This window comes from Corvus brachyrhynchos, unplaced genomic scaffold (assembly GCF_000691975.1).
Source record: "Corvus brachyrhynchos isolate BGI_N302 unplaced genomic scaffold, ASM69197v1 scaffold32, whole genome shotgun sequence".
In the NCBI taxonomy this organism is placed as follows: Eukaryota; Metazoa; Chordata; class Aves; order Passeriformes; family Corvidae; genus Corvus; species Corvus brachyrhynchos.
The window spans coordinates 254,005-277,948 of NW_008237919.1; the positions used below are offsets into that span (position 1 = coordinate 254,005).

Below are 23,944 nucleotides of genomic sequence, written 5' to 3' on the forward strand. Positions count from 1 at the left end.
ATGTTTTATTTACTTTTTTTTAGAAAATGTTCAGAATTTCAATTTTACATTCAGTTAAAGCAGAGCATGGTTAAATCTTACTCTTATTGTATAGTAAGCAGTGAGCTTCAATCAGAATTTTTTTATATTTTTAAGAACAGTGCCAAACAATTTTAACATATTAAAGAACATTGACAGAATCCTTCATTTTTATATTTTTTTGTTTGTCAGTTAATTCATGCTTGTTTCTTCTTATGGTGGAGTCAAAAGAATTGATAATAACCTAATCACTAAAGTATTATTAATTTTAAGAGTTTCCTAGTTAGCTCAGATTGCTTTAGGAACAGAGCAACAGCCTGATTTTCAGTAAGGAAGTGTCTTGGCTCTAGGAAGAGGAACTGTTAAGAACAAACGTAAAATGGGCGCTCTGATCCTGTCACGGGCATTCTGCTAAAGTAATGTGGTCATATCTTTTAGAGATGGGCTATTGTACCACATGTTGCTCTTTTCATCCCTGGTAGGAAAAGACATGGGCCTTCATTAATGTTAAGCAGACTGCACATAGAGACATTACAATGAACATTTATGGCCTGATTCAAAATCTGTGACAGTGTTTTCATTAACTTCAGCAGCCTTTGATCCGTGCCAAAATGCTTCTGCTCTGTTTGGATTTCTACAGTTCAATGGCTGTAAGACTTCAAAATGGAAACAAATGTAGGCATTTGGATTATCATACCCCTGGGATTTCTGCTTTGACTTTCTTCTTAGTTTTGTGCTTTCTGTGTTACTCTTCAATGACATATATTTTTTTTATTTTGCTCATTTCTATGATGATTGATTTATTCTCTCTTTACAATTGGCTTTGAAGATAAAAGTGTGTGTGGCAGGGGGGAGGGGGGGGGGTGAAGGACTGATGTAAGCTCTGAAATTAACCATCTCACATTCTGAAGCTGATGCCAGAAGCTGTTTTTGTCTGTCCCTCTGCCCTTCATCACTGCATGCCCTACAAGCTTTCACAGGTGCTTCATATTTCCTAACTTTTTGCATCTGTAATGGTGTCCCTTATTTATTGGTATCTTCTAATGTTGGTGCATTTTGTTGGATGAATTGAATCTTACTATACTGCTTCACATTGATAATAGAATGTAAAGTTATATTTATGTTATTACTTATTTTTGTATCTTTTTCAGTAGAAGGTTTTCATTTAATGGTAACCTAGTATAACGAATTTCATCACTGAATTGCAACAACATATTTTTCTTTTCAAGGAGCTGAAATTAAAATTAAGATGTGACTTTAAAAAATTCCTTTCATTTTGGCATTTCTCTTAAGGATGCTTTAAGAACAAGCAAACAAACAAGCAAATAAACTACATTAAAAAATCGTGCTTTTTTCAAAAGGAAAGGAAACCCAAAATACTATTTATATAACCATAATTCCGGTGTAACTTAGATAAAGAATTTTAGTAACTGTAGTGCCACCTTGTCAATATCCACTATCGGTTAACTGCCAAAAGAAGACAGTAAAAACTACACAAGTACTATTTTAAAAACATTAATATATGTATAGCAAGAGGTGCAGCACAGTTAGTTTCAAAGAATAACAAAAGGCTGAAAAAAATAAAACCACTTTCACAATGGAAAGGAATACCAAAAGTTATTCTTTGAACCTTAGGGAATTTTGTAAGAGTTAACTGTTCTCAAATGTTGGAAGTTGAAGGTAATATATTTTTTTGCCACTTAAAGGGTACAGTTTACTTTGTATATTGCTTATTGGTTCTTTTAATAAACTTAAGAAAACCCTCAAAATCCTCTGAATAAAAATATTGGAGAATTAAATATTACTAAGAGTATTAATAATCAGAAGGTAACTTCAGAACTGAAGTTATAAGAAGATATATGGAGTTAGTTTTACAATTTATCATTGGCTTAAATTTGGATTTATAAGGTAACTTCATAGCTGCTGTGATGACTTCTTACAGTGAATACGAAAAAAGTAAGTTTAATAAGAAGCTAATAATACTGTGGAAATACTGAAAATTTGTTTCCTTTAGATACTAAACTAGTAAACTTAATTTAAATTGACAAATTTAGCTTACTTTAGAAACAAATATGAAAATACTCCAAGCTTTTTTTGTTGTTGTTGTTTTTTGAACTGGCATCAAACTATGTATTCTTCAGTGGTACTGCTCAGGTGATGAATTCTTGTGTAAGCCTTGATGTTAACTAAAATATATTGAGATCTTACAAGGTACCCAGTCTGTTGTTTCTGTAGAATTCTTTTGGGAATTTCTGCATTTCATTTTGTTTTCCAAAATCTGAAGCAGATCATCCCAGCATGGTAGTGCTGCTACCGCATACTTTCTCTAGTTCAAAATGTTGGAGGGTGGATAGCACTTAGCTTGAATGGAACTGAAGCCCTAAAGCTCTTTTTCAGCCTCAGGCATTGCAAAACTGCATTAAAAGCTGCATAAACTTGCTTTGTATTGTCAGATTTCAGCCTCATATAGTAGCCTATTTGTGGCCATAGAAGACAGTTATTTATTCAAGAGAGAAATATAATGCATGTTTTCTAAAGGTAATAGTGAACATATGAAAAAAAAACCCCAACCTTTCTCCTGTTTTCTCTTGCAGTCCTTGATCAAGGAGGAATGCACAAAATATTCCATGCCTTATGCAGCAAACTTCATATTCTTAACAAAGTCCCTCCTAAGCTGACAAATAGTCAGCAGAACATTTAACCACAACTCCTAAGCTTTCAGAGTTTTGGATTGAATATTCTTTGTTAATGGATTGACTTCAAAGCTTTCAGACATAAATTTTATATAACCTGTTATTCATTCCCACTGGAGCATTTTATAATGTATTGTTAAGTATCACTGAGTAAAAGGAACGTTACCTTAATGAGGAGTTCAATAATAAATGTATTTACTTCTGTATTGTTTGTGTAAATGATTTCTACATGTTTTTTCAAACTTATTGAAAGGCACCTGAAGTCACTAAGGGCCCTCTGTGCAATTTATCTTTGTCATTACAAGTGAGTTATATAAATACTAAATATATACTATTATAATATAATACTAGAGTTTGCATTAAGACTATAAAGAGGATAAAATTATATATGAAAATGAGCACTTTGTTTTGAAAACTTTTCTATCAATACTTTATTTGAATATGCTGGGAAGATTTTTTTAAAGTAAAACTTGCCTAAAACTTCTGTTAGTTTTGTAATTTCAATTATATAAAATTTTTTGAGACATCCAGCTGCTACTACAGTTCATAAAAAGTTTCACATTGACCTTTTGTAGTGAAGTCCAGTTCATTTGTATTAACAAGTGTCACCCCTGAATGCAATTTTTATTCTTCAGAAGACCTTCTAATGTATAGACAAAGCATCATCATAAAATTTTGCTAAACTAATAAATGCATTTTGAAGATACTTCTTAGTTCTTAAAAGAACACAGAAAATGCAGTGCTTTATTTGTGTCTCTAACTTCTGTTGCTTTAACTCACAGGCTGGTCTTCCTCCCTAACCCCTTTGTTAACAAGTGGTGGTCCTGTCCCCCTGGGTGGCAGGCCCACCCTTCTTCACCAAGCTGCTGCCCAGGGAAATGTCACTTTATTATCAATGCTGCTTAATGAAGAAGGACTGGACATTAATTACTCTTGTGAAGATGGCTATTCTGCCTTGTATTCTGCTGCTACGAATGGACATACAGGTAAATGATACTAAGGTCTATTATGGCATCCATGTAAAATAGTGAAAGCTTACTTCCTAAGTTTTTAATATTCAGTTAGGTCAAATGCATTTTTCTTAAAAATGTGAAATTGAAAATGAAATATATAGATTATATGACCAAAGTCATGACATATATATAAGCAATGCTTCTTGAGGCAGAATTTTTGAACTCAGCGTTTGAAACACAGAAAATTGGTAGCATTCTGCAGGAACGTCTGTTCTATTTCTCCACTCCCTTCATATAAAAAGCTACCAGATATTATCACCCCATATTCTGTGAGAAACTAAAGATCTTTTTTAGCAATGGGAACTTGAAAGAAAGAACTTCCCTCTAGAGGGATTAAGCAGCAAAGAAGAGGTCATCACCAGGGTTTTGGTCTTCTGCAGCAGCAGTGAAAAGGATGGAAGATCATGTCAGAATAGTGTGTTACTTGGGAAATAAAATGAGCTGTCTTTATTTTTGAACTAAATGAAATAGCCTTCATTTGTTACCTAGGCTCTCCTGCGAAAATGAAAAGGTTTTTTTTCCTTTCCTCATGACCCCAACCCTCCTCTGTATTGAGGAAGTAGCATTTCTGAACCTTTCAACAGTCAGTCTTCGTATTTTATGAATATATTTATGAAATGCATCACGTGTGTTACTAGGAGATACGACTTTCATGAATACAAACTCCAAGCAATAATTTTCAGACTTCTAACACAAGGCTCTCAAACAGCAGTTTCTTTTAAAAGTACAGTGCACATTATGATAGCTTTTTCTACCTATGTAAAACCTTCCAGATTCTTATATTTCAAGTTGTATCACTATGCTGTTTTGGATACTAAAGATGAATACTAAAGCGATACCAATGGCAAATATTCCATTAATTTTTAGTAAAGTCAAAATTTTATTTCAGAGTCAAAGGAGGAACATAGTCCCATTAAAGCCACTACTTTCAAGAGTACTTTGTGGTTTTATTTAACAAAATATTTGTTAGTGGCACAATTAGAAAACCCTGATCTCATGTTCCAAATAGCACTTAGAGAGACTATTTCATAATTTTTCTCAAGTATTTTAAAAATAAAACTAAAGTTAGGATACAAAATCCACAGATAGGCAGATAATGTACATTTTTCTGACATGTTCAGGGTTAATTTTGCTACCAGGCATAGAGGAGGAATTTTCCCTTTGCTCAGAATGGTGTATTCTTCTTTGCTTCCTAGGTGCTACAGGTATTTTTTTTTTCAGAAACATCCAGGCCTTTTCACCTGAGATTCTTTTTTGTTGCCAAGACCTTTAAAATAGAAAAAAGGTACTTTTTTTTTTAACTTTGGTGATTTTTTTCCTTTTTTCAACTTGTTATCTGCAGTTTTAAGAATCCAAGGTAATTATATTGTGTGGATTTATTATTCTCCCCTCACTGAATGGGTGTTTGGTGTATTCATCTAAGCTTACATCCATTTCTTATTGCTAATGTTTGTCAGCAACCGTAATTGACCCAACTCTTCTTTACTTGTCTTGTATTCTAAAATTGCTTCAAAGCAAATACCCTGATTTTCAGTTACAGTTACTGAGCAGCTCTTACTGGCAGCAAAGGCAATTTGATTCCTTGTTTTATTGTCAAAATTTCAAATAAGAAAGACACATGACAGAATTGTGAAAACACAAAAACAAACCCAAACATATGCATATGCACCCTGTAATTGTTTAGTATCTTTTATTTTCTGAGATAAAAACTATATTACAGAGTTTATAGTGTTGCTCTTCTATTTATAGTTGACAGGATGTGAAAAATACTTTGTTGTACAAATCATCACATTTCAGCAACTAAATGTATTGTGTGAATCCTGAATGAGAGAATCACACAACAGCAGTGTTGATGTCTCCTTAATAAATTATATGAAAATTGAAAGTTACAGATTTATAATGTTTTGGGAGAAAGATTTTTGTGCTTAACTTTATTATATAGTCCTTTTTCATTACTTGTAGTTTGTTCGCAAGTGAATGGATATATGTAGCAATTCAAAGTGGAGACTTGTTTTTGGAAGTTACTTATATAGGCTTAAGAAAGGGTGTATAGAAATAAATATTTTTTAAAGTCCTTTCTAATACCTTTTCTTAACCAGCCAGGTGGAAAGAAATGATACTGGTGTCATTTCAGGATAAAATAGTTTATTGTTCAGATTTTTCAGTGTCTTGAGTAGTGTTGCCAATGGTAAGTTTCTGAGGGTTTTTTTTCCTTAGAATCATACGATCACTTAGGTTGGAAAAGACCCTTCAGATTGTTCAGTCTAACCATAAGACTTAACACAAGCCTATCCTTGTGGGTGATCACACCATGATTTAATTTATTGAGAATATTTTTAAAGTGGACTTAGTGACTAAATGGATTTTGAGATTTTTAAGTCAACTAACCAGATTTTCCTGTTTCTCCTGGAGAAGATTTCACCAGAAAAAATAGTAACTTTAGAATTGATAAAAGCAAGTATGATGAGTACCTCCCTTCAGAAACACCGTGTTTGGGAGATTCTGAGAAGAGTGGAAAGCAAATGATCCCCACACATTTCCAGTGAAGAAATAGTGTTTGAGATGTGTAGATAGCTTGAGAGTGGTAGAGCACATTGTAACCAGCATGGTGGCAGCAGCTGTTATATGCTCTCAGCCCATTCTGTAGAAATTGAGTTACACAAGAAAAGAGCACTGAAATATTCTGTCCTAATCTGTCCTAATTGCAAAATGTTTAGCTTTCCTGTTTGGAAACAGTTGCCTTTTGAGAGCTGCCGCAGAGGGTTTTTCCAGCACATGAAGTTAATAGCAGATGCTTTGTTTCCACCACACACTATCCCTAATTCTGTAGGTCTGAGAGAAATTCATGTAAAAATATACGTTTTCTTTGTATTTGAATGGACATGAGGAAACTGTTAATTTCATTATTTAACCACTAGTTTGGGATAGCTGAACAGGTTGTTTTATCAGGCTGTCTTGGTTTGACCATTAGCAAAGAAGGAGCCACTTCAGGTCTATTGTACACTTAGTAACAGTAGTTCTCTTAGCTGATAGATCTCCATAGCTTTATGATGTTGCAAATCCTGACTGTTCTCTGCCATAAAGAGGTTGAGAAAGACAAAATTAAACAGTAAGAGTTTCTGAATCCAAGAGATGTGGAGAAAATAATATCCTTTGGACTCAGCTATGTGCTAATCATATGCATTTATGGTGTAATCGATTCTCTTCTATCCTGAGTATTTGGAGGCTGTGGCACCCTGATTGATAGGAAAAAACTGGAATATGGGAAGTAGAAAGGAGTGAGGTGCAGAAACATACAGCTACATGGAGTCAGCTTTGTCAAGCCACCGGATGTATCTGCATGATGTTTGCCAACACTCTGGAAGAACTAACTACCCAGCTGTGGAGGAGAGCAGTAAAGTCTCCAGGTGTTTGTCCTAATTTGCTTCCATGTTTTGCTTTTGCTTTGACCAAAACTTTTGACCTAGTGGCACCAATGTCTGTCTAGTGCCTACCCTTCCACCTAGTACTCCACACTGCTGATTACTTCTATGGCAGACCAGTGTGAACTGGAGTGAATGAGCCTGGATTGACCCAAATTACCCTTCTCCAAATCCCAGTAAAAAGTGCACCCAGAAAACCCAGGCTTCTTGGAGATAATTGCTCTTTCACTTGATATGCCACCAGAACAGGTCACGTAGAGCTTACTAGCTCACGTGTTCTGCCTTGTGAAAGTAGCTGTATTTCCTCATGGTCACACTTACACCTAAGAATAAAAAGCTCTTTTCAGAAGCAGTATTTTCACAGAGATAAGCTTCATCAGAAACAGTATTTTTACAGACATAAGCTACCACCTGAATGATCTGCCAATCAATACGTGTGAATTAACCATGCCTTTCTAGAAAGGTGGTCTTGTTCTGTGTGTTCATGGCTTTTGCATGGCTAACATATGCTTTATGAACAAACAGCAGAGTATTCCTGCCAAATACTTGAAACTGCTAGGTGAAAATTTTTTCAACATCCCTCATAAACTTTAGAAGTATTTTAGGATGTTAAGCAGGAATCTGTATTTTCAAGTTAATCATTTAATATAGGACTGGGATTGACAATGGAAAGAAGAAAAAAAGGTCATTCTTAGCAGAGTATTTTTGTGTTAAAAAGTGAATGAAAAGATAACTTCATTTTAAGTGGTACTATCTTACAATTGGAAGGACTTGGTAAGTTAGTTAACAGAGAGTTTCTTTATGACTTAAAAAAAAATTACAGGTCAAGTCCTGGTAACTTACTGTGACAACCAACTTTACAACAACAACAAATTTCATGTCAGATTACTTATTTCAAAAGTAAAGAATCCTAATTTATAAAATAATAACTTAGAATATTTTAAAATCCTGCTTCTTAATGTTAAATTATTTATTCAATCAACTCCATGACATCTGTATTAGTATTTGAAAAAATTGTAATGGGAGTAAATACATTGAAGAATTGTTTAGACCGGTCAGATTTCTAAGTAGTTCTTAATATATTTTTCTGATATCCAAGTAGTTCTTAATAAATGTTTCTGATACCTAGAGTTAAACTTCACTAGCAGAACTTGGCTTCAGGATTTTACCGAGTGCTGGAACAGCATGCATTAAGCTTGCTCAGAAATCAGGTCAGGAGTTTATAATTGGTGTTGTAGCTGAGCTTATTTTCCAAGTAGTAGTTTCAATTACAAAAGACTTGTTTTATTTTGGTCTGGAGCCAATTTCAAGAATGAGGAACAGATCAACTGTTTTCTTCAAAGTTAATTGCATCAAATGATATTCCAATTTGTGGATGAAAAGCAGTCTAATTACTATGTAATTAATTATCTTAAATTAGCTGTAGGGATGATGGAATCAGGCTGGTACTATTTTTAGGATGTCATTTTGGAACTATATGAATGGGAATGGTTTGGGGAGGTTTGAGTTTGTCAGTTTATTTTATTTGTCATTGCAATCACAAGTCAAAGTGTCCTAAAACAAGACTGGCCGGCGTGTTGCTTGAGTTATGTGTGGCTTGTGAACATCTCCCCTGTGGCTGTCATATTTGTCACAACTGCCAGTAGGCAGTGATGCCTGTAGGGACTCCTGGATAATTCAGATCCCCCACTTTGGAGGTAAAATAGCTAATACTGTGGGAGTTGCCTGTAGTGGGCATTTATTTGAATCCCAGCAGAACCCAACCCAAACCCTTTTTGCAAAATGGTGGTGATGCCCCACAACTGCCAGTAGGCAGCGATGCCTGTAGGGACTCCTGGATAATTCAGATCCCCCACTTTGGAGGTAAAATAGCTAATACTGTGGGAGTTGCCTGTAGTGGGCATTTATTTGAATCCCAGCAGAACCCAACCCAAACCCTTTTTGCAAAATGGTGGTGATGCCCCCGGGAGACAATTCTCATCTCTCTCCTACAAACTTCTTCCTGAGCTTTTATTTCAGTCCCCTAAGGTGTGATGTGTAGTCCAAAAGACTGGCTGATTGTTGCCCCTTGAGCAGACTTTAGCCTCTGGTAGTTTTAACCACTTGTTCCTGTTGATTCATTCTATGGTTTTGCTCCATTTATAGACTGTGTGAGATTGCTGCTGACTGCAGAAGCACAAGTTGACGCTGCTGATAAAAATGGCTTTACACCCTTGTGTTCAGCAGTTGCTAAGGGACATGTCAAGTAAGTGAAGCCTTTAAGATTTTGCCTGTCAGCTGTTACTCAATTTTATATTCTCTTTACATTATATACTTTTTTCATTACATTACTCTTGCATTCTTATGTATTTAACTATAATTTATTGAAAGCATCTACTTAAATTCATGTTCTTAGGCCATTCTGATTTGAATATTTTCTATTTGTTTTGTTTCCAATTTCAGCTCTTAAGGTTGCTGAACAAGTATTCTTACCAATTACAGTGTGGTACTGGTCTACACGGGCACGATACCTCTGAATTTCTTAATTTTCTTTGCGTTATCAGCCATAGTATGGGATTAACAGAGAAAGGAAGAAGGAAATAATTTTTGCACTGATTTTTTTCAAGCATAGAAAATATGAGTATCATATTCAGAGGCAAAAGAACATCTGAGTTTTCTCCTTAGTGATATAGGATCAAATACCTAACACAATAAGACAAGGTTTTTTGAAGGTTTAAGTTTTTTTGTATCAGTAACTTTGAAAAACGGAAAATTATGTACAAGTCAAATAATATTACTAAAAACATTTTTCAAAATGTAATTAGAATAATTTATATCATAGAATCATAGGAAATAGAACTGGAAGTTGGAAGCAACTATTAAATAACTGTTTCCAGACCAACATTTTCCAGAGAAAATTATTACAAATTCAAAAGGCTTTAAACAGAATTACTAAGAATTCTTATTACAGAATTTACCTTTGTTTTACATATCTTTGCTTTTTTTAATCTTTATGATTCTTTTGAAGTTTAAATTTTGTTATTTTTAAGGATTTTACTCTAGTACAGTCACACACAGGAATCAGTCTTTGAGTGTTATACTGTGATAGCCTCTGACCCCACACTGAGGAAGAGTGGGATCTCTGTTCTTCTGACTGTCTTCCATGAGTGTATAAGAATCTTCAGAGATTCATGCCACTTCTTAGAGATTTCAAGCTCATCAACTGATGGTTATTTTTTACTGGAAGTCTTACTCCAGAGGTAGCAGATGCCCACTTGGTGTTTTGAGCACAGAAATATGTATCTAGTTAAGTGTTTCAGTGTTTTGCATGAAATCTGTAAAAAATATGTGTGACTTGACAAGACAAACCCAAAATACACCCTTCATATTCTCTCACTAAAATAAATACCTTAACACTTCATTTAAACAGGAAGCTATTTATTTCCCTGACTTACCCTCACAACACTTTGCTGTGTGTCATCTGCTGTGCTGTGATATTGCAGGCTTTATATGCTTTTTGCCTTAGAGTTATGTAATATGATATCTCTAAACACTTTTTTTTGCTTTTACTTTTCTAGATACTAAACATGAACTGAATTGTAAAATTGAGCATGGAATAATGACAGGGCTAGCCAGAAATGTCAGGGAGACTACAAATGGTTCAGGCTGTTTGATTTGTTGATTGTTTCAAAGTTCAGGAGCAGAAAAAAAAATATCTGTAATAGGTGGAATTTGGGGCAACAGTATTGTCTGTCTCCTAATGCAGGGTTAATGACAGCACTAAACTGCTCTCAATTGCACATGAGGTGTCTGTCATAGACTTGCTAACCAGTCCCCTGTGACATCTTTATTAACCTTGTTCCTGAGCCAAGACAATACTGTTGTTCTAACTCTAGTTATGTAGTCAGAAAAAAAATTCTATTTTTTTGTGGCTAGTCTAGTAAATCACCAGATCAGTAACTGGTTTTAGGAGAAACTTCCAGAATAATTTCCCATGTTGTCCAGGCCAGTTCCCTGAACTTGAGGTGGAAAGTCAATGTAGCTTTTTGAGATTCACCAAACACAATGTAAAACACGAAACCAGTTATTTGTAACCTAGCAGACTTTAAAACTCAGTCTGGATTTGCTGTATGGAAATGTCTTGTTATGAGCCCTTCTTAAGATGATTTTTGTGACTGTATGGTTAGGATGTATGCCTAACATTCGTTGAGGCAGAACATTATTTTTATTTGTATTTTTTTTCTGTTCAGTTGAGCATTTTTGGAAAGCATAGCTAAGTAATTCATATCAATGCTATCTGTTTTACTCTTCTCTAAAACTGTGCATTTTACCTTGAACTTAACTGATTTTCTGACTGAATAGAAACTTATCAAAAGGCAATTTTCTTAAATAATTGTGATTTTTTTTTTAGTATGTAATTTCTTATATCCTTACATTCTTATGTGTACCTTACCTTGTTTTAAATATTTTGTCATAGTTTTGTTACAGAGTGATCTCCTAATCAGTAGTTATTTGGCATTGCGTTAACTGCTTTGAGGCTTTATTGTTGATATGCTTTCTATTTTTATGGACTGATAAATACAGAGCTGGAGAGCTGGGAACTTATCTTTATTAACAGTGCTTGTTTGAACTGCAGAGTGAATTGACTGGCATTAAGATTTTTCTGAGGTCTTAAGTGTTCTTGAAAAGCTGGGTTAGGGAAGGGAAAGGTAGCCAACCCTGGCACAAGAATTGGGAAAAAAACTGAACCTACTGCTACAGGGTTGTGAGGAAGTACAAGATCTTGGATCTGAATGCCAGCTTCAAGTTAATTGCTCTTCAGCAGTCCATTTAGTCTTCCATCTTCCATAACCCAGTAGCTGCCACCAATACCCCCCAAGCCATCCTTCTGTAGTAGCCTCCATTCAGGGATCTGAATGGTAGGTACTGCCACAGCTGTTTCGCTGTCTCCACCAGGTTACTTTCCTAGACAAATGTCCATTTTGCTGGTAAAGCTAGTCCTAGTCCTTCATTTTATTTTTTCCCTTTTCTTTTTAAATCTATTTTAAATATCAGTAGTCAGAAATGTTTCTTTTTTTGCTCAGCTGAATGTTTTTCTTAAGCAGCTGTCATCAAGTTTTCATCAGTCTTGTGAAATTCAGTGTTTTACATTCACAGTTTTTAAATGCAGTTACAGTAGTTTAAGATTTACATGTTGAAAGTAACCTGTCTTTATACATGTGTACAAAATTATACTTTATACTTGTATATATGGGTTGATCACAGGTAGATCTGTATCTGTAAAATCAATATTTAAAATATTTAAATGTCATAAGTTATAAAGAGGTGTTGGATGTCTAACATAAGACAATTTTATTGCTTTATTGTTTGCTGTAGATGTGCAGAATTATTAATTATGTATCAGGCTGATATTAACCATGCTGCTGAAAGAGGACAGACACCTTTGTACCTGGCCTGTAAAAATGGAAATAACGATTGTATTAAGCTATTGTTGGAAGGTGGAGCAGATCGAACAGTAAAAACCAGTGTAAGTTAAAATAGTTTGTAAAGTTAAAGTACCTTGTATAGTACTGAATATTAACATTGAAATATTTATTTAAACTTTTCTTTAAAGCTGGAATAAGCCAAATAATTTGAAATCAGTATTTTGTTATTTTCATCATACTTTCTGGGGTTTTTAAACTGTATATTGTCTAAAATCTCCTAAATGATGTGACTTTCACAGCATTTGACGTATTTCAGATTCCACCGGCAATTTGCTGCAACTTTTCTCCAGCACTGGATTTGTAAAATGAAACTTTTCTGTTTTGGCTTATTTTTAAGGTGGAGAAGTGGAGATAGGGATTTTGCTTCCACTTTTTATGTTAGAGTGCCTTATTGTTGTCCTTCAAGGGACAACACCCCAAAACTTTCTTGCCAGTCTTGTAAACTTTCATATATCGCAAATGGCAGAATATGGCAAAAAAAAAGTCATATCTAGAGGAGAAAGGGAAGAGGACTGTCTCAAAATCAGTACCTACATATTGCCTTTTTCAGGTGCTTTTCTAAAGTTTTTCTTAAAGTCTGATGTCAGTAGATTCTCATGACAATAAATGTGGGTTTTAGGCCATCCCAAAATACAGCACAAAGAGTAGTAGCTTCACAGAACGTTCTACTCCTCCTATAATTATTACACTAAATTTTTTATGATTCATTTATTTTGCATCTGGAAAGTAAATTTGACTTGCAGTGAGAGAAAGTTGTGATGTCAAAACAGTGAAACTGACTAATAAATGTATCAATGCAGCATGAAACTATTGATAGTTGGAATAATTTTTGTTTGATGCACAGGAAGGAAGCAGTTTACTAACAGCATGTAAGCACTGTATCACTTAGACTTTTCTAAAAATTTTGAAGACTTCATCTGTTGGACTGTCCTTGGAGAAAACTGTAAATTTTTTTTCTGTTACATTTTCTTCCCTCTCTTCCACCCAAAACACATACAAGCAACTCTGTTTTCCCAGAGGATTATTATGTCACTCTTGCTTGTCTTCTTAATTTCCAGGCCGAGCCTTCCATTCAGATTCTTTGCTGATACAAGTCTACAGACATTTTTCTATGTGTTTGGTGGCAGTGTGCTTTTCGATTTTGTTTTTTTTTAGGATGGCTGGTCACCAATTCATGCAGCAGTGGATTCTGGTAATGTTGAAAGTCTCAAGCTCCTTATGTACTATGGGGAGCCGAACGATGGGAACTGTTTGATGGATGCAGAGCCTAATTTAGACTACTTTGATTTGGAGAAGAGAGAAGATGACTATAGCAGTAGAGTAAAGCCTGTTGTTTCTGCAGATCTCATCAACCATGCTGACAAAGAGGGTTGGACTGCTGCCCATATAGCAGCATCAAAAGGCTTTAAGGTTAGTCTGTGTGAACAAGTTACAGTAACCTGATAGAATTTAGGCAAGATAAATCCTTTTTTATCTTTGAAGAATTACAACTTAGATGTCAAGTCTTAAGTTGTTACCTAGTTTATAGGCCAGCTTGATTTAACAGAGATAGACCTCCAGCAGACAATTAATCCCAGAATCCAGGTGTCAAATGGAGTGAATTGTCATATTTAAATGTCTACTTCTTATGGCACATTAATAAAAAGAGGAAACATCATTACTTGAGATGCAGATTTTCAAAGTTACAGTGAGGTGAATCCCACCCTGAATGCCAATTCATTGGATGTCATGTGCTTATAGATAGTTTCCAGTTACAGGTAGGAATGATTTAAATTTAACTATGAACAATATTTCCTCTGTGAAGGAGGGGAGAAGAAGAAATTTGAGAACCAGACTAGTGCAGACATACATTGTTTAATTGATTATTTTGAGCAGCCTTTTTAGCAGGCAATGAAACATTTTTGTGAGGTTGGGATAACTGATGACGTGGAGGATGACCTGACAGGTCCTACTTATGACAAATAGGAAGATTTCTGGAAATCTAATATTACTTGAAGGTTTTGACATCAGAAGCTATGCACTTCTAACACTGACTGTTTAAAGAACTTCTTTTTATATGGTAGCTGTCAGTCAGATTTTACTGTGAAATTTTTACCTAGGAAGAAAATAGAGGGTGTTAACCACAGAAGAGAATGAATTTTAAGAAAATACAGCCCAAGACTTAAAAAATCAGCTTGTCTTTACATGCCTAGTTCAATACCTGTCATTATGTTTGCTTTTTTTCCTGGTAAATTTACTATGATATGTTCAAAATAGACACAGATTTAAGATTCATTTTAAGTTACGGTTTTTTAGGGACAGCCACTGCTTACTCAGCATTTTGCTTTACAAAGTCAGTGTTCCATTACCAATGTCTGTTAGGCAGGTGCAGGTTCTTATTCCAGTTTCCACTCATATCAATTTAGATGGAGTTTAAGGTATTTGCTATAGTCTGCAAATACCTAAATAATGTGTAGTATGTTGGCTCTTCCTGCAATAATATAATCCTTGGGAACTTTGAATATAGGTTTCATTTGCTGTCTAAAAGCTGCTTTGACTAGGTGATCTCTCTGAAAGTTCTGACGCTGGAAGTCTTCATGTATGTCTTTCATGAATAACTCAAGGGTTTGAGTTTCTAAGCACATTCCAAATCAGCTGTTTAATAAGATCTCCATTTGGGGTTGAGGGGAGTCTCTTAGGTGATGAATGCAGTATAGAGCTGGCAGTCAGACTCCTGCTTTTGCTGTTGGAGAGACTGTATAAAATTGTATTTGATTTAATGCATTTATTGACTTGAGATATGTTTGGGATACTTAGAAGCTAAAAAAGCTTAATAGCCATCTCCAAGTACTGTTAACACTTCAGCTTCATTCTCTAATCCATTACATACACTGCATGTCATTCATTTCAGTGCATGATAGCTGCATTTAAGCAGTGCTGACACTTGCATCCTTTTGTTTTGAGATGGGTAGGTGCCATTCTTTAAAGATTAATTCTGCTAGGACATCTTAGCTGTTATTTCATAGGCAGAAGAGACAACAAAAATCCTCATTTTACTAAGGAAATAAGCTTGATTTCTTTGTTCTGTCCCACTTCTTTCTGCTTTACTTCCCATTTTCAGCCTCACAGTTCAGTCCTCAGCCTTCTGCTGTTCTGCTCTTCATTGCTCCCATTTGAGAGATAGTGTTAACAAACTAACCTGGCAAGAAAATGTGGGTTTTTTCTGCTTGATTTCCTTCTGGCAAACTTAGTGAACTAATCTTTTTTTTTTTTAAAGTACTTGGAGATGCTGTAACTACAGCCTGGTGAAATTTCACCTCACAGGCAGATTTACCTTGAATGACTGCTGTATTTATGAAAGGTCTCAGGGTGTCAGATATACTGACAAAAGTTTCTATAGAACAGCTACAAAACAGGTAACACTATGCAAACCTGCAACTAGGCACTGTTCTGCATCAAAATACTCAATAGCTGCTTCTCTGTGTTTTTAAGGTTTGGTTTCCCTGCTATGGTTAACCCCAGATGTTATCCATACAGTATTAACTAGTGTAATTTCTGTTGGTTTCTCTTTTTTCCAATATGGATGTGTCTTTAAAAGCATAACTGAGGCAAAGCTTTCATGAAGGCCACCTGTATTGTTGCAGAATGATGGTCATTAGAGACAAGGACTTGATCCTTTTCCTGATTGCTGATTAATCAATATTTGCATATAATTTTATGAGAACTTTTTTTTGTCCCACACTAATTTGGGAGCATCTATATAGTGAGTATTTTTTCATGTTACAGTATGATTCTGCCAATCCAAATTTATATGCTAGTAGGTTGTTTCTACTTTTAATGATTTTTCCTTTTGTTGAGCATGTGACGTTTTTTAGAGGGCATCATGTTGTTGGCATCCACAAGATGTCTGTGCTCTGACTTAATAAAAATACAATTTTATATCACTGCATTCTTACTATGCTTGCAGAATTCCAGGTTTCTGCTTGCAAAAATTCCACCAAATAAGAGCTTGCAAGGTGCTTTTAAAATGATTCTTTTTCTGTGTCCCACTCAGGTGTCAGTCATGATGGAAGCTCCTACTTGGTGAATTGCAAAGTGAAAACTGGTTTTATGGATTGTTGCCTAAATAGATTCTTTTATTAGTCTGTATTAAGCTTTAGAGTTGCTTATTTAGTGTTGCTTGAACATTGAGGCCAAGATGTTTAAACCAGGATAATATCTGGGTTTCTGTCTCCTTATCAGTACCTAAACTAGTGGCCAGATGCAAGAATTTCTTAATTCAGCTGATCAGCATTTGATGCTTAGAGACAGTAGAACCCTGGCTCTGTGTGTTCTGCTTTTTCATAATCATCGAGACTTTCAAGTCTGCTGTGAAATATTTTTACTCCTGGTTTTCAACTCTGTGAGAAACATCATTTGGATTCTATAGAAACTCTGTAGCTGGTTGTCTTTGGAAATGTATGTGTAAGAATTTCAATTAGGAATCTAACTGTGTGTTGGTAGAACTCTTTAATGCAGCAAATGGACAAGTAAATAATACAGTTCCTACCTTTGCAGAACTGTCTAGAAATCCTTTGTAGCCATGGTGGACTAGAGGCTGAGAGAAAAGATAAGTGTAATCGAACATTGCATGATGTTGCTACTGATGATTGCAAACATCTCCTAGAAAACTTAAGTAAGTAAATGCTATCAGCACTACATAAAAATGTTTTTAGTAAAGAACTTGTGGGGCAAAAATGAGAAATATGAAAAGGGTAGTTGTCACTTTTTTTGGCACCACAACATTAAATTACTAGCAAGTTTCTATTCTCCAAATTTTGCAAAAGCATATGATAAAATTTTGGTGGAGGTTATTCAATTCCTCATGTCTTTGTTTCTAAACCATTCAAAAAGATGGTACGTATTGTAAATGTGCAAACATCCATATTCTCTTAAAATTACTGAATTTAATGTTAGTAATTACTTTTTCAAAAGCTATTGCCCTCCTCTTATATTTTCTTCAAATTCTTGCAGAAACAGTCACGTAGTGGTGGGTAGCTGTCAAATTTCCTCAGGCTAAGATGATCATCTAGTCATATATCTGAATCTCTTTTTAGAGCATAGTTTATTTTGTCACTTAGTTATCATTGAGGGGATTTTTTGTTTGATTCTTCAAATATGTCTTAGAGACAACATCAAAGAACTTTTCTCCAGCATCAGTAACTTCTGTAAGAAGATTGCTCTTCTGTTGAAACCTGTCATTTTCTTCCTTCTCTGTAAGTTTTCTCAAAATTCAGTAGAGCAGGCTGATCTGTGTATTTCTTGAGACAGAACTTAATTAATCCTCTCACTAGTTTTGTATAAATCTAGCTATAGCTCTATATATATATACAGAGAAATATCTTTGTATTTCTAATACATCTAGCTCTGTATGGCATTTGTAGATTTGTATGCTTTCTATTTTTTCACCTTTTTTTGGTGTTTGTCTTGTGGGATATAGGGACGTGGGTAGTTAAGTTCACTGATTATCAACAAATTAAGGATGTTCTCTGTCTGCTGCTTCTGATTTTCCTCTTCAGCTATTTTAAATCCTGGTTCTTATCATTTTACTGCAGGTTCAGAGGGGAACACAGCTCACTTTCTATTAGAAACTCCTCCATGGTCATCTTCTTTATCAGACTGAAGCACATTTCTGATGGCTGAATCTGTAGCCTGTTAAATAAATGCTTGTATTATTTCCATCAGTCTTAGTGTCTCTGGTCATGCTTGTTGTGAATCCAACGGCTTTTATCAGGTCAGAATCTTTGGCCTCCCTTTCTCTTCTTCTGTACACCTTAAGCCAAGACTGTGTTTTTGAGTAAGGTGTGTATGTACCATCCTTTACCTTCCTCCCACTCAAGTGAAGTTTCCCCTGTAGGACAGGATGTTGTGCTCTGACAGATCTGAAAGACTGGGGGCCGGGATTGCCAGAGGTCACATGCACTGAAGTTTTGGCATATACTGTACCTCTGTCCTAGGGGCCTGTTTCCTTGTGGAGAACCCCCTGTACTCCTTACAGTCTGTGCTCATTTCCCTGAGGTCCAGACATCAGAAGGGCAAGCCTTTGATACATTTCTCACAATTCCACATCTGAAGGATGCCTCTGAGTTATCTTTTCCCTATGGTGGGCTAGTGGGTTTAAATCAGAGCTTTTCTAACATCAGAAAAACTTCATTGGTTTGTATCAGCTGATGATCTGGCTTCTGAACACAAAAGGGAAACAAAGATCATGTTGCAAGACTTCATAATGAGCTGATATGGGGCATTTTTTATGGCGTACTTTTTAAATTTCAGGGATAATTTCTGAAAGGTATTGTTTGGCATGAAAATTAGAAGACAGCTTCCTTTTCATTTTTAGTCATCTAAATGATCTCCAGAGACTGCTGCTTCTGTTGAATTGTATTCCAAAGAGCAAGATTTAAAATACTTCATAGTTCATATTCATAAAATATGCATGTAAATTTCCCTTTTTAACATTTTGTCAAAATACTCTATAGCAAATCAAATATACCCTTTCAACTGCATTTTTTGTCTTAGCTCTTAGCTTTTTACGTAAAGATTTTTGGCTCAGCTGTGCTTTTCACTTGTGCACTACTTCCAGAAAATTATTTTCTCCATTGATAAAGAAAATGTGCACAAACACAATAAACTGAAAAATTAAGACACTGCCTACCATCTGTCTTAATTTATAAGTAATTAGTCTGTAAAGAGGAAATACAAGATTAAGTAAATTTTGTCTTGCTTCCTGTTATTTAAGCATAATAATACTGAACTTTTTTTGTAAAAAAATACCTTGGTATTTTCAGCACTGCTCTGATTTTGTGGTGGTGACCTGTGCTGTTCTTTACCATTTGCTTCTCTGTAGAAGGAGTTATTTTGTAGCTTTCTTTTGTAATATTAGATGTTATTGGCTTATAATGATGGGATTATTTTAAATTGAATTTTACAGTTTTTCTCATTGTTGCTGTTTTGTTTTTCAACAGATGCTCTTAATTTACCTGTAAGGATTTCAGTCAGTGGCATTGAACCAGTCCACTGTGGTACAGAGGAATTTGATACAATATGTGCTTTAAATATCCGCAAGCAGATGTCATGGGAGGATTTTTCAAAAGCAGTGAGTCAGGCAGTGACAAACCATTTCCAAGCAATCACTTCTGATGGATGGAGGAGCCTAGAAGACCTGTCATTTAATAGTGCTGCAGAATCCAACATTGGCCTCAGTGCAAGCAGTATATCTTCTGTCAAACTAGGTATCAATACTGGTGTTAATGAAAAAAGCAAAACTTGAGGGTGTTCTCGAATTTGTGAAATCTTCTAAATAAGATAAAAATATCTTTGAATTACTGCATCTTTTAAAGCTTAGACTAAGAAAACCAATACTAGCTATGAAACTTTGAACAGTGCTGGTATGAAAGCATTCCTTACTTTTAGCTGTGTGTATGGCACAATTAATTATGCACTTTAATATATTATTGGGAATCATGAGGCCCTATGTTAATTAGTCTTTTAGTACTTCTAGTACTCCAGAGGAGAAATCAGTATCTCAGATGAAACTAAATTCTCACCCTGAGTGCTGTGTGCAGTTTTGGATGTCACAATACAAGAAAAAGCAATTCAGGAGCATCCAAAGGAGAGGGATGAGGATGGTGAAGGGCCCTGAGGGGAAGCCGTATGAGGAGTGACTGAGGGCACTTGGTCTGCTCAGCCTGGAGGAGACTGAGGGGGGACCTCATTGCAGTTACAACTTCCTCATGAGGGGAAGAGGAAGGGCAGACACTGATCTCTTCTCTGTAATGATCAGTGACAGGACCTGAGGGAATGGCCTGAAGTTGTGTCAGGGGGGGGTTAGGTTGGATATTAGAAAACGGTTCTTCACCCAGAGGGTGGTTGGACACTGGAACAGGCTCCCCAGGGAAGTGGTCACAGCACCAAACCTGTCAGAGTTCAAGAAGCGTTTGGACAATGCTCTCAGGCCCATGGTGTGACTCTTGGGATGTCCTGTGCAGAGCCAGGAGTTCGACTTTAACCATCCTTGTGAGTCCCTTCCAACTCAGGATGTTCTGTGATCCTGCAAAAACAATTCAAAGCCTGCATTGCTTCTTTACAGTACATGCAGAATATACAGTAAATACAGACTGTAAATCAGCATAGGTAAACAGAACTGCTGTTTTATGTAACTTCACTTAGCAAGGTAAAAAAGAGAAATCTTCAAAATTATACGAAATCGGCCAAAATGTTGTGGTCTTAGTAACAGTTGTATAGGTTTCTGAAAATCCTTGTAATTCATCTTAAATCTCCTTCCTTCCTCCACCTTCCCTTCAGCAAAAGTGAACCCTAGTCACAGTAGACTGGGCAAATTATTCTGTTTTACTCTATTTTCTGTGTAAAGATGTTAAGAGCAGGCTAGCTGTTTAACTTGTATCTCAACTGGTAGAAAATACTTGTATCTTCAGTCATATATCAAATAATAGCATGATTTAGTACATCTCATACATGGGACTGGTTTGTTTGTCAAATTTGTCAGTGTATGCACGTAATTTTTGTAAGTAAGTGAATATGCTTGAGTGTAGGACACTTCATACACATAAAAGGAATATCTCTCTCTTTTATTTGTTCTTTTTAACAGGAAACGTCTCATGGTCAACAGGTCAGATTTTTTCCCAGCCACCATGGGATTTTTTGAAGAACAATAGAGCTGAGCATATCACAGTGTTTTTGTTTGGTAATTTTCAAGTCATAATTTTTCAGTTTTGAATGTTAAGACACTCCATATGAAATACATAATTTGAGAGTCATTTGCTACTGTTTTTGTTCTTCAGTGTTGCTTGATTCTCAGAAATATCATATCCAATTAATTGACTAGATTTTAAAGTGTCTACAACATTTAGAAAATATGCTGGCACACGAAAGTCCTACTGCATTTTTCAGTCATATAATAATATATATATTGCTTATGTCATGGATATCCATGAATCTAATGGTGCTGGATAAATGCCTTTCCTTTATTCAGCATTTTAATTTGCGTAGCCTCTAATTTTAAAAGGTCGCTGTAGAATACTGCATGAAAATCGTATGTATCAGTCATAAATGCATGTAAAACATGAGAGATTTAGGAAAGTTATTTGTATATCTCATTTCAAGGACCTCAAGAAGGCTGTCTAAACAGTGTGACTTATGCATCCATGATCCATCTTCAGACACTTCAAAATTACCTCCGCCTGGTCAGTAGTAAGCTAGCTTGTCTCTACATGCTAATTGTTTGTCAAAATATTTCTGTAACAGTCTTGACTAAAATCAGTTTTTTGCTCTGTGAAAGAACATCAAGACTTCTAAAAAATGAAATGGGATGAAAGTTGTTATTTTAAATTAAAGTTCCCCCTAAATTTACCCTTTAACTTTAGCCTTGTGAGGGCTTTAGCTTTCTTCTTTAAATAGGTGCTATCTGATTAACTGAATTGCTTAAAAATATATTAAAAGTTCTGTGGTATCTTATTGCTTTCCCAAGTTATTTCATTTCACTTTTTGAGGATAAAGTAAATTAGAATAACATTCATGTAAGCAATTATTTGAGATTTGAATAGCTTATATAGAAATCTCCTGTAACACACTTTATTTAATACCTCAAAATGTAAGGATAATTGAATAATATGAGAGAACTTTCATAGATCATTTCTTTTAACATTGCATCGAATCAGAATTATTTTAGAATCTGCTTGATTTCTGCTGTGTCCTTGGACAGTATTTTATGTTGTCAGGAGAACATGCCACAGGTTTCTGCTGTATTCAGGAATATTGCACAGAGATATGACTGTATTCCCTTACTGACCTTTTAGAGGTAAAATAGAGTTAAGATTAAAAAAAATTTTTGTTCTACCATACTGATAACATGATCCCATTTCTACTGCAAATGAAGTCCTCAGTAAGTCCTCAGTCCTTAAATTAGCAGTGACTTAAACTGATGATTTTGGCATCATTCTGATGTATATTTTAATTCAAAATCAAGAAAATATTTGTGACTACTAAACTTACTCTTCCCAAATAAATTTTTTAGGTTCTAAAGTTTTTTATAACAAAATAGCTTGCTATGTAGTTTTACAAGTTAGGATATAAATTTATCAACATATTTCCAAGATATTGTATGCAAATATTGTCTACTTTGAAACTAATATAGTAAGGATTATCAACTCCAGTAGTGCAAATCAAAGAATTCTGTGTTTTAGGTGCTGATTGTGTCATTTAGGTTAAAAAAAAAAAATCTAAGTCTGAACTTCCAAGAATAATTTATGAAATAAATATTTATATTTATCTGTCTGTAGGTTGAACAATACCGTAATGTCATTTTCCATGGTCCAGAAGGAAGTTTGCAAGATTATATAGCATATCAGATAGCGGCCTGCATGAAGGTATTTGCACAAACATATCAAGTAAATTAGTCCATAAATCAGAGTTTTCACTATTTCACCAAATACATACATTTTCAACACAGCAAAAGCAAGTGGCTGCAGGATCTACATGTGAGATTGTTAAAGTTGAAGTGGATGCTGGTTTCTCCAAGGAGCACCTTGCTGAACTGTTCATCAGTAATGGTAAGGGTATTTCAGCAGGACTAATTTTGGTGATTTGTAGGAAAATTTTTAATGGTGCAAAGTAAAGAAATACATAAAAACATTTTGCATAGTGGATGGCATGTTTTAATGGAACCCATAGTTTTTCAGGTGCTTGGGGCCAAATGATACAAGTCTAAACTGAGGTAGAGCTGAGTGTGACAGAACTCCCAGTAAGGAGCTCTGTCAAAAGATCATGCCACTTAAGTAAAATTAATAGTTTTTATTATTTATTTCTGTCTCATTCTTTTTTTCCCCTTTGTTTGTGATCCTTTAAAAGTTGATTGCTCTAGTTCAGATCTTCTGAATCAGAGCTGAAGGTCTGTGGTCTGTGCTCATGAGCAGAGCCATCCTATCAGGTTGTACAATGCCGTGCAGTGTTCTGTTCTGTTTGTTCATGTACTGCCTGGTGTAAGTTCAGTCTATGGCAGTTTTTTCTCTGTGGAAATCCTGGTCACAGTTCGCAGGATAGTTTGTGCCAGTGATTATTCCCACATGTCATTTTCAGTGCCATCACACTGGTGGGAGAGGAGACCATTTAGTCAGAAGTCAGCTAGGCTTTGGTGTTTGGCCTGGAGGCGAGAATGTCACTCATAGTTTGGTTTGTTTACTGGCCACTGTCTCTTAGGAAAGCTGCTACTTTTGGATGCTTTACTCTGTGTCAGCAACACACTCTTTTAAATAGTCTGGTTTTGCATTTCAGCATGGTGCTGCTGATTGAGTGTCATTTTT

General features: G+C 35.3%; 1 protein-coding gene across 1 annotated transcript in view; it reads left to right on the forward strand.

Moving 5' to 3' along the window:
• CTTNBP2 (cortactin binding protein 2) overlaps positions 1–23,944 on the forward strand; it is a 149,429-nt gene that overhangs the window by 107,286 nt on the left and 18,199 nt on the right. Inside the window, 10 exon segments of the mRNA XM_008632734.2 lie at positions 3,494–3,697; positions 9,292–9,391; positions 12,502–12,652; positions 13,767–14,021; positions 17,148–17,265; positions 19,592–19,858; positions 21,235–21,330; positions 21,750–21,829; positions 22,925–23,011; positions 23,095–23,194. Coding sequence (XP_008630956.2) covers positions 3,494–3,697; positions 9,292–9,391; positions 12,502–12,652; positions 13,767–14,021; positions 17,148–17,265; positions 19,592–19,858; positions 21,235–21,330; positions 21,750–21,829; positions 22,925–23,011; positions 23,095–23,194 — 1,458 coding nt within the window.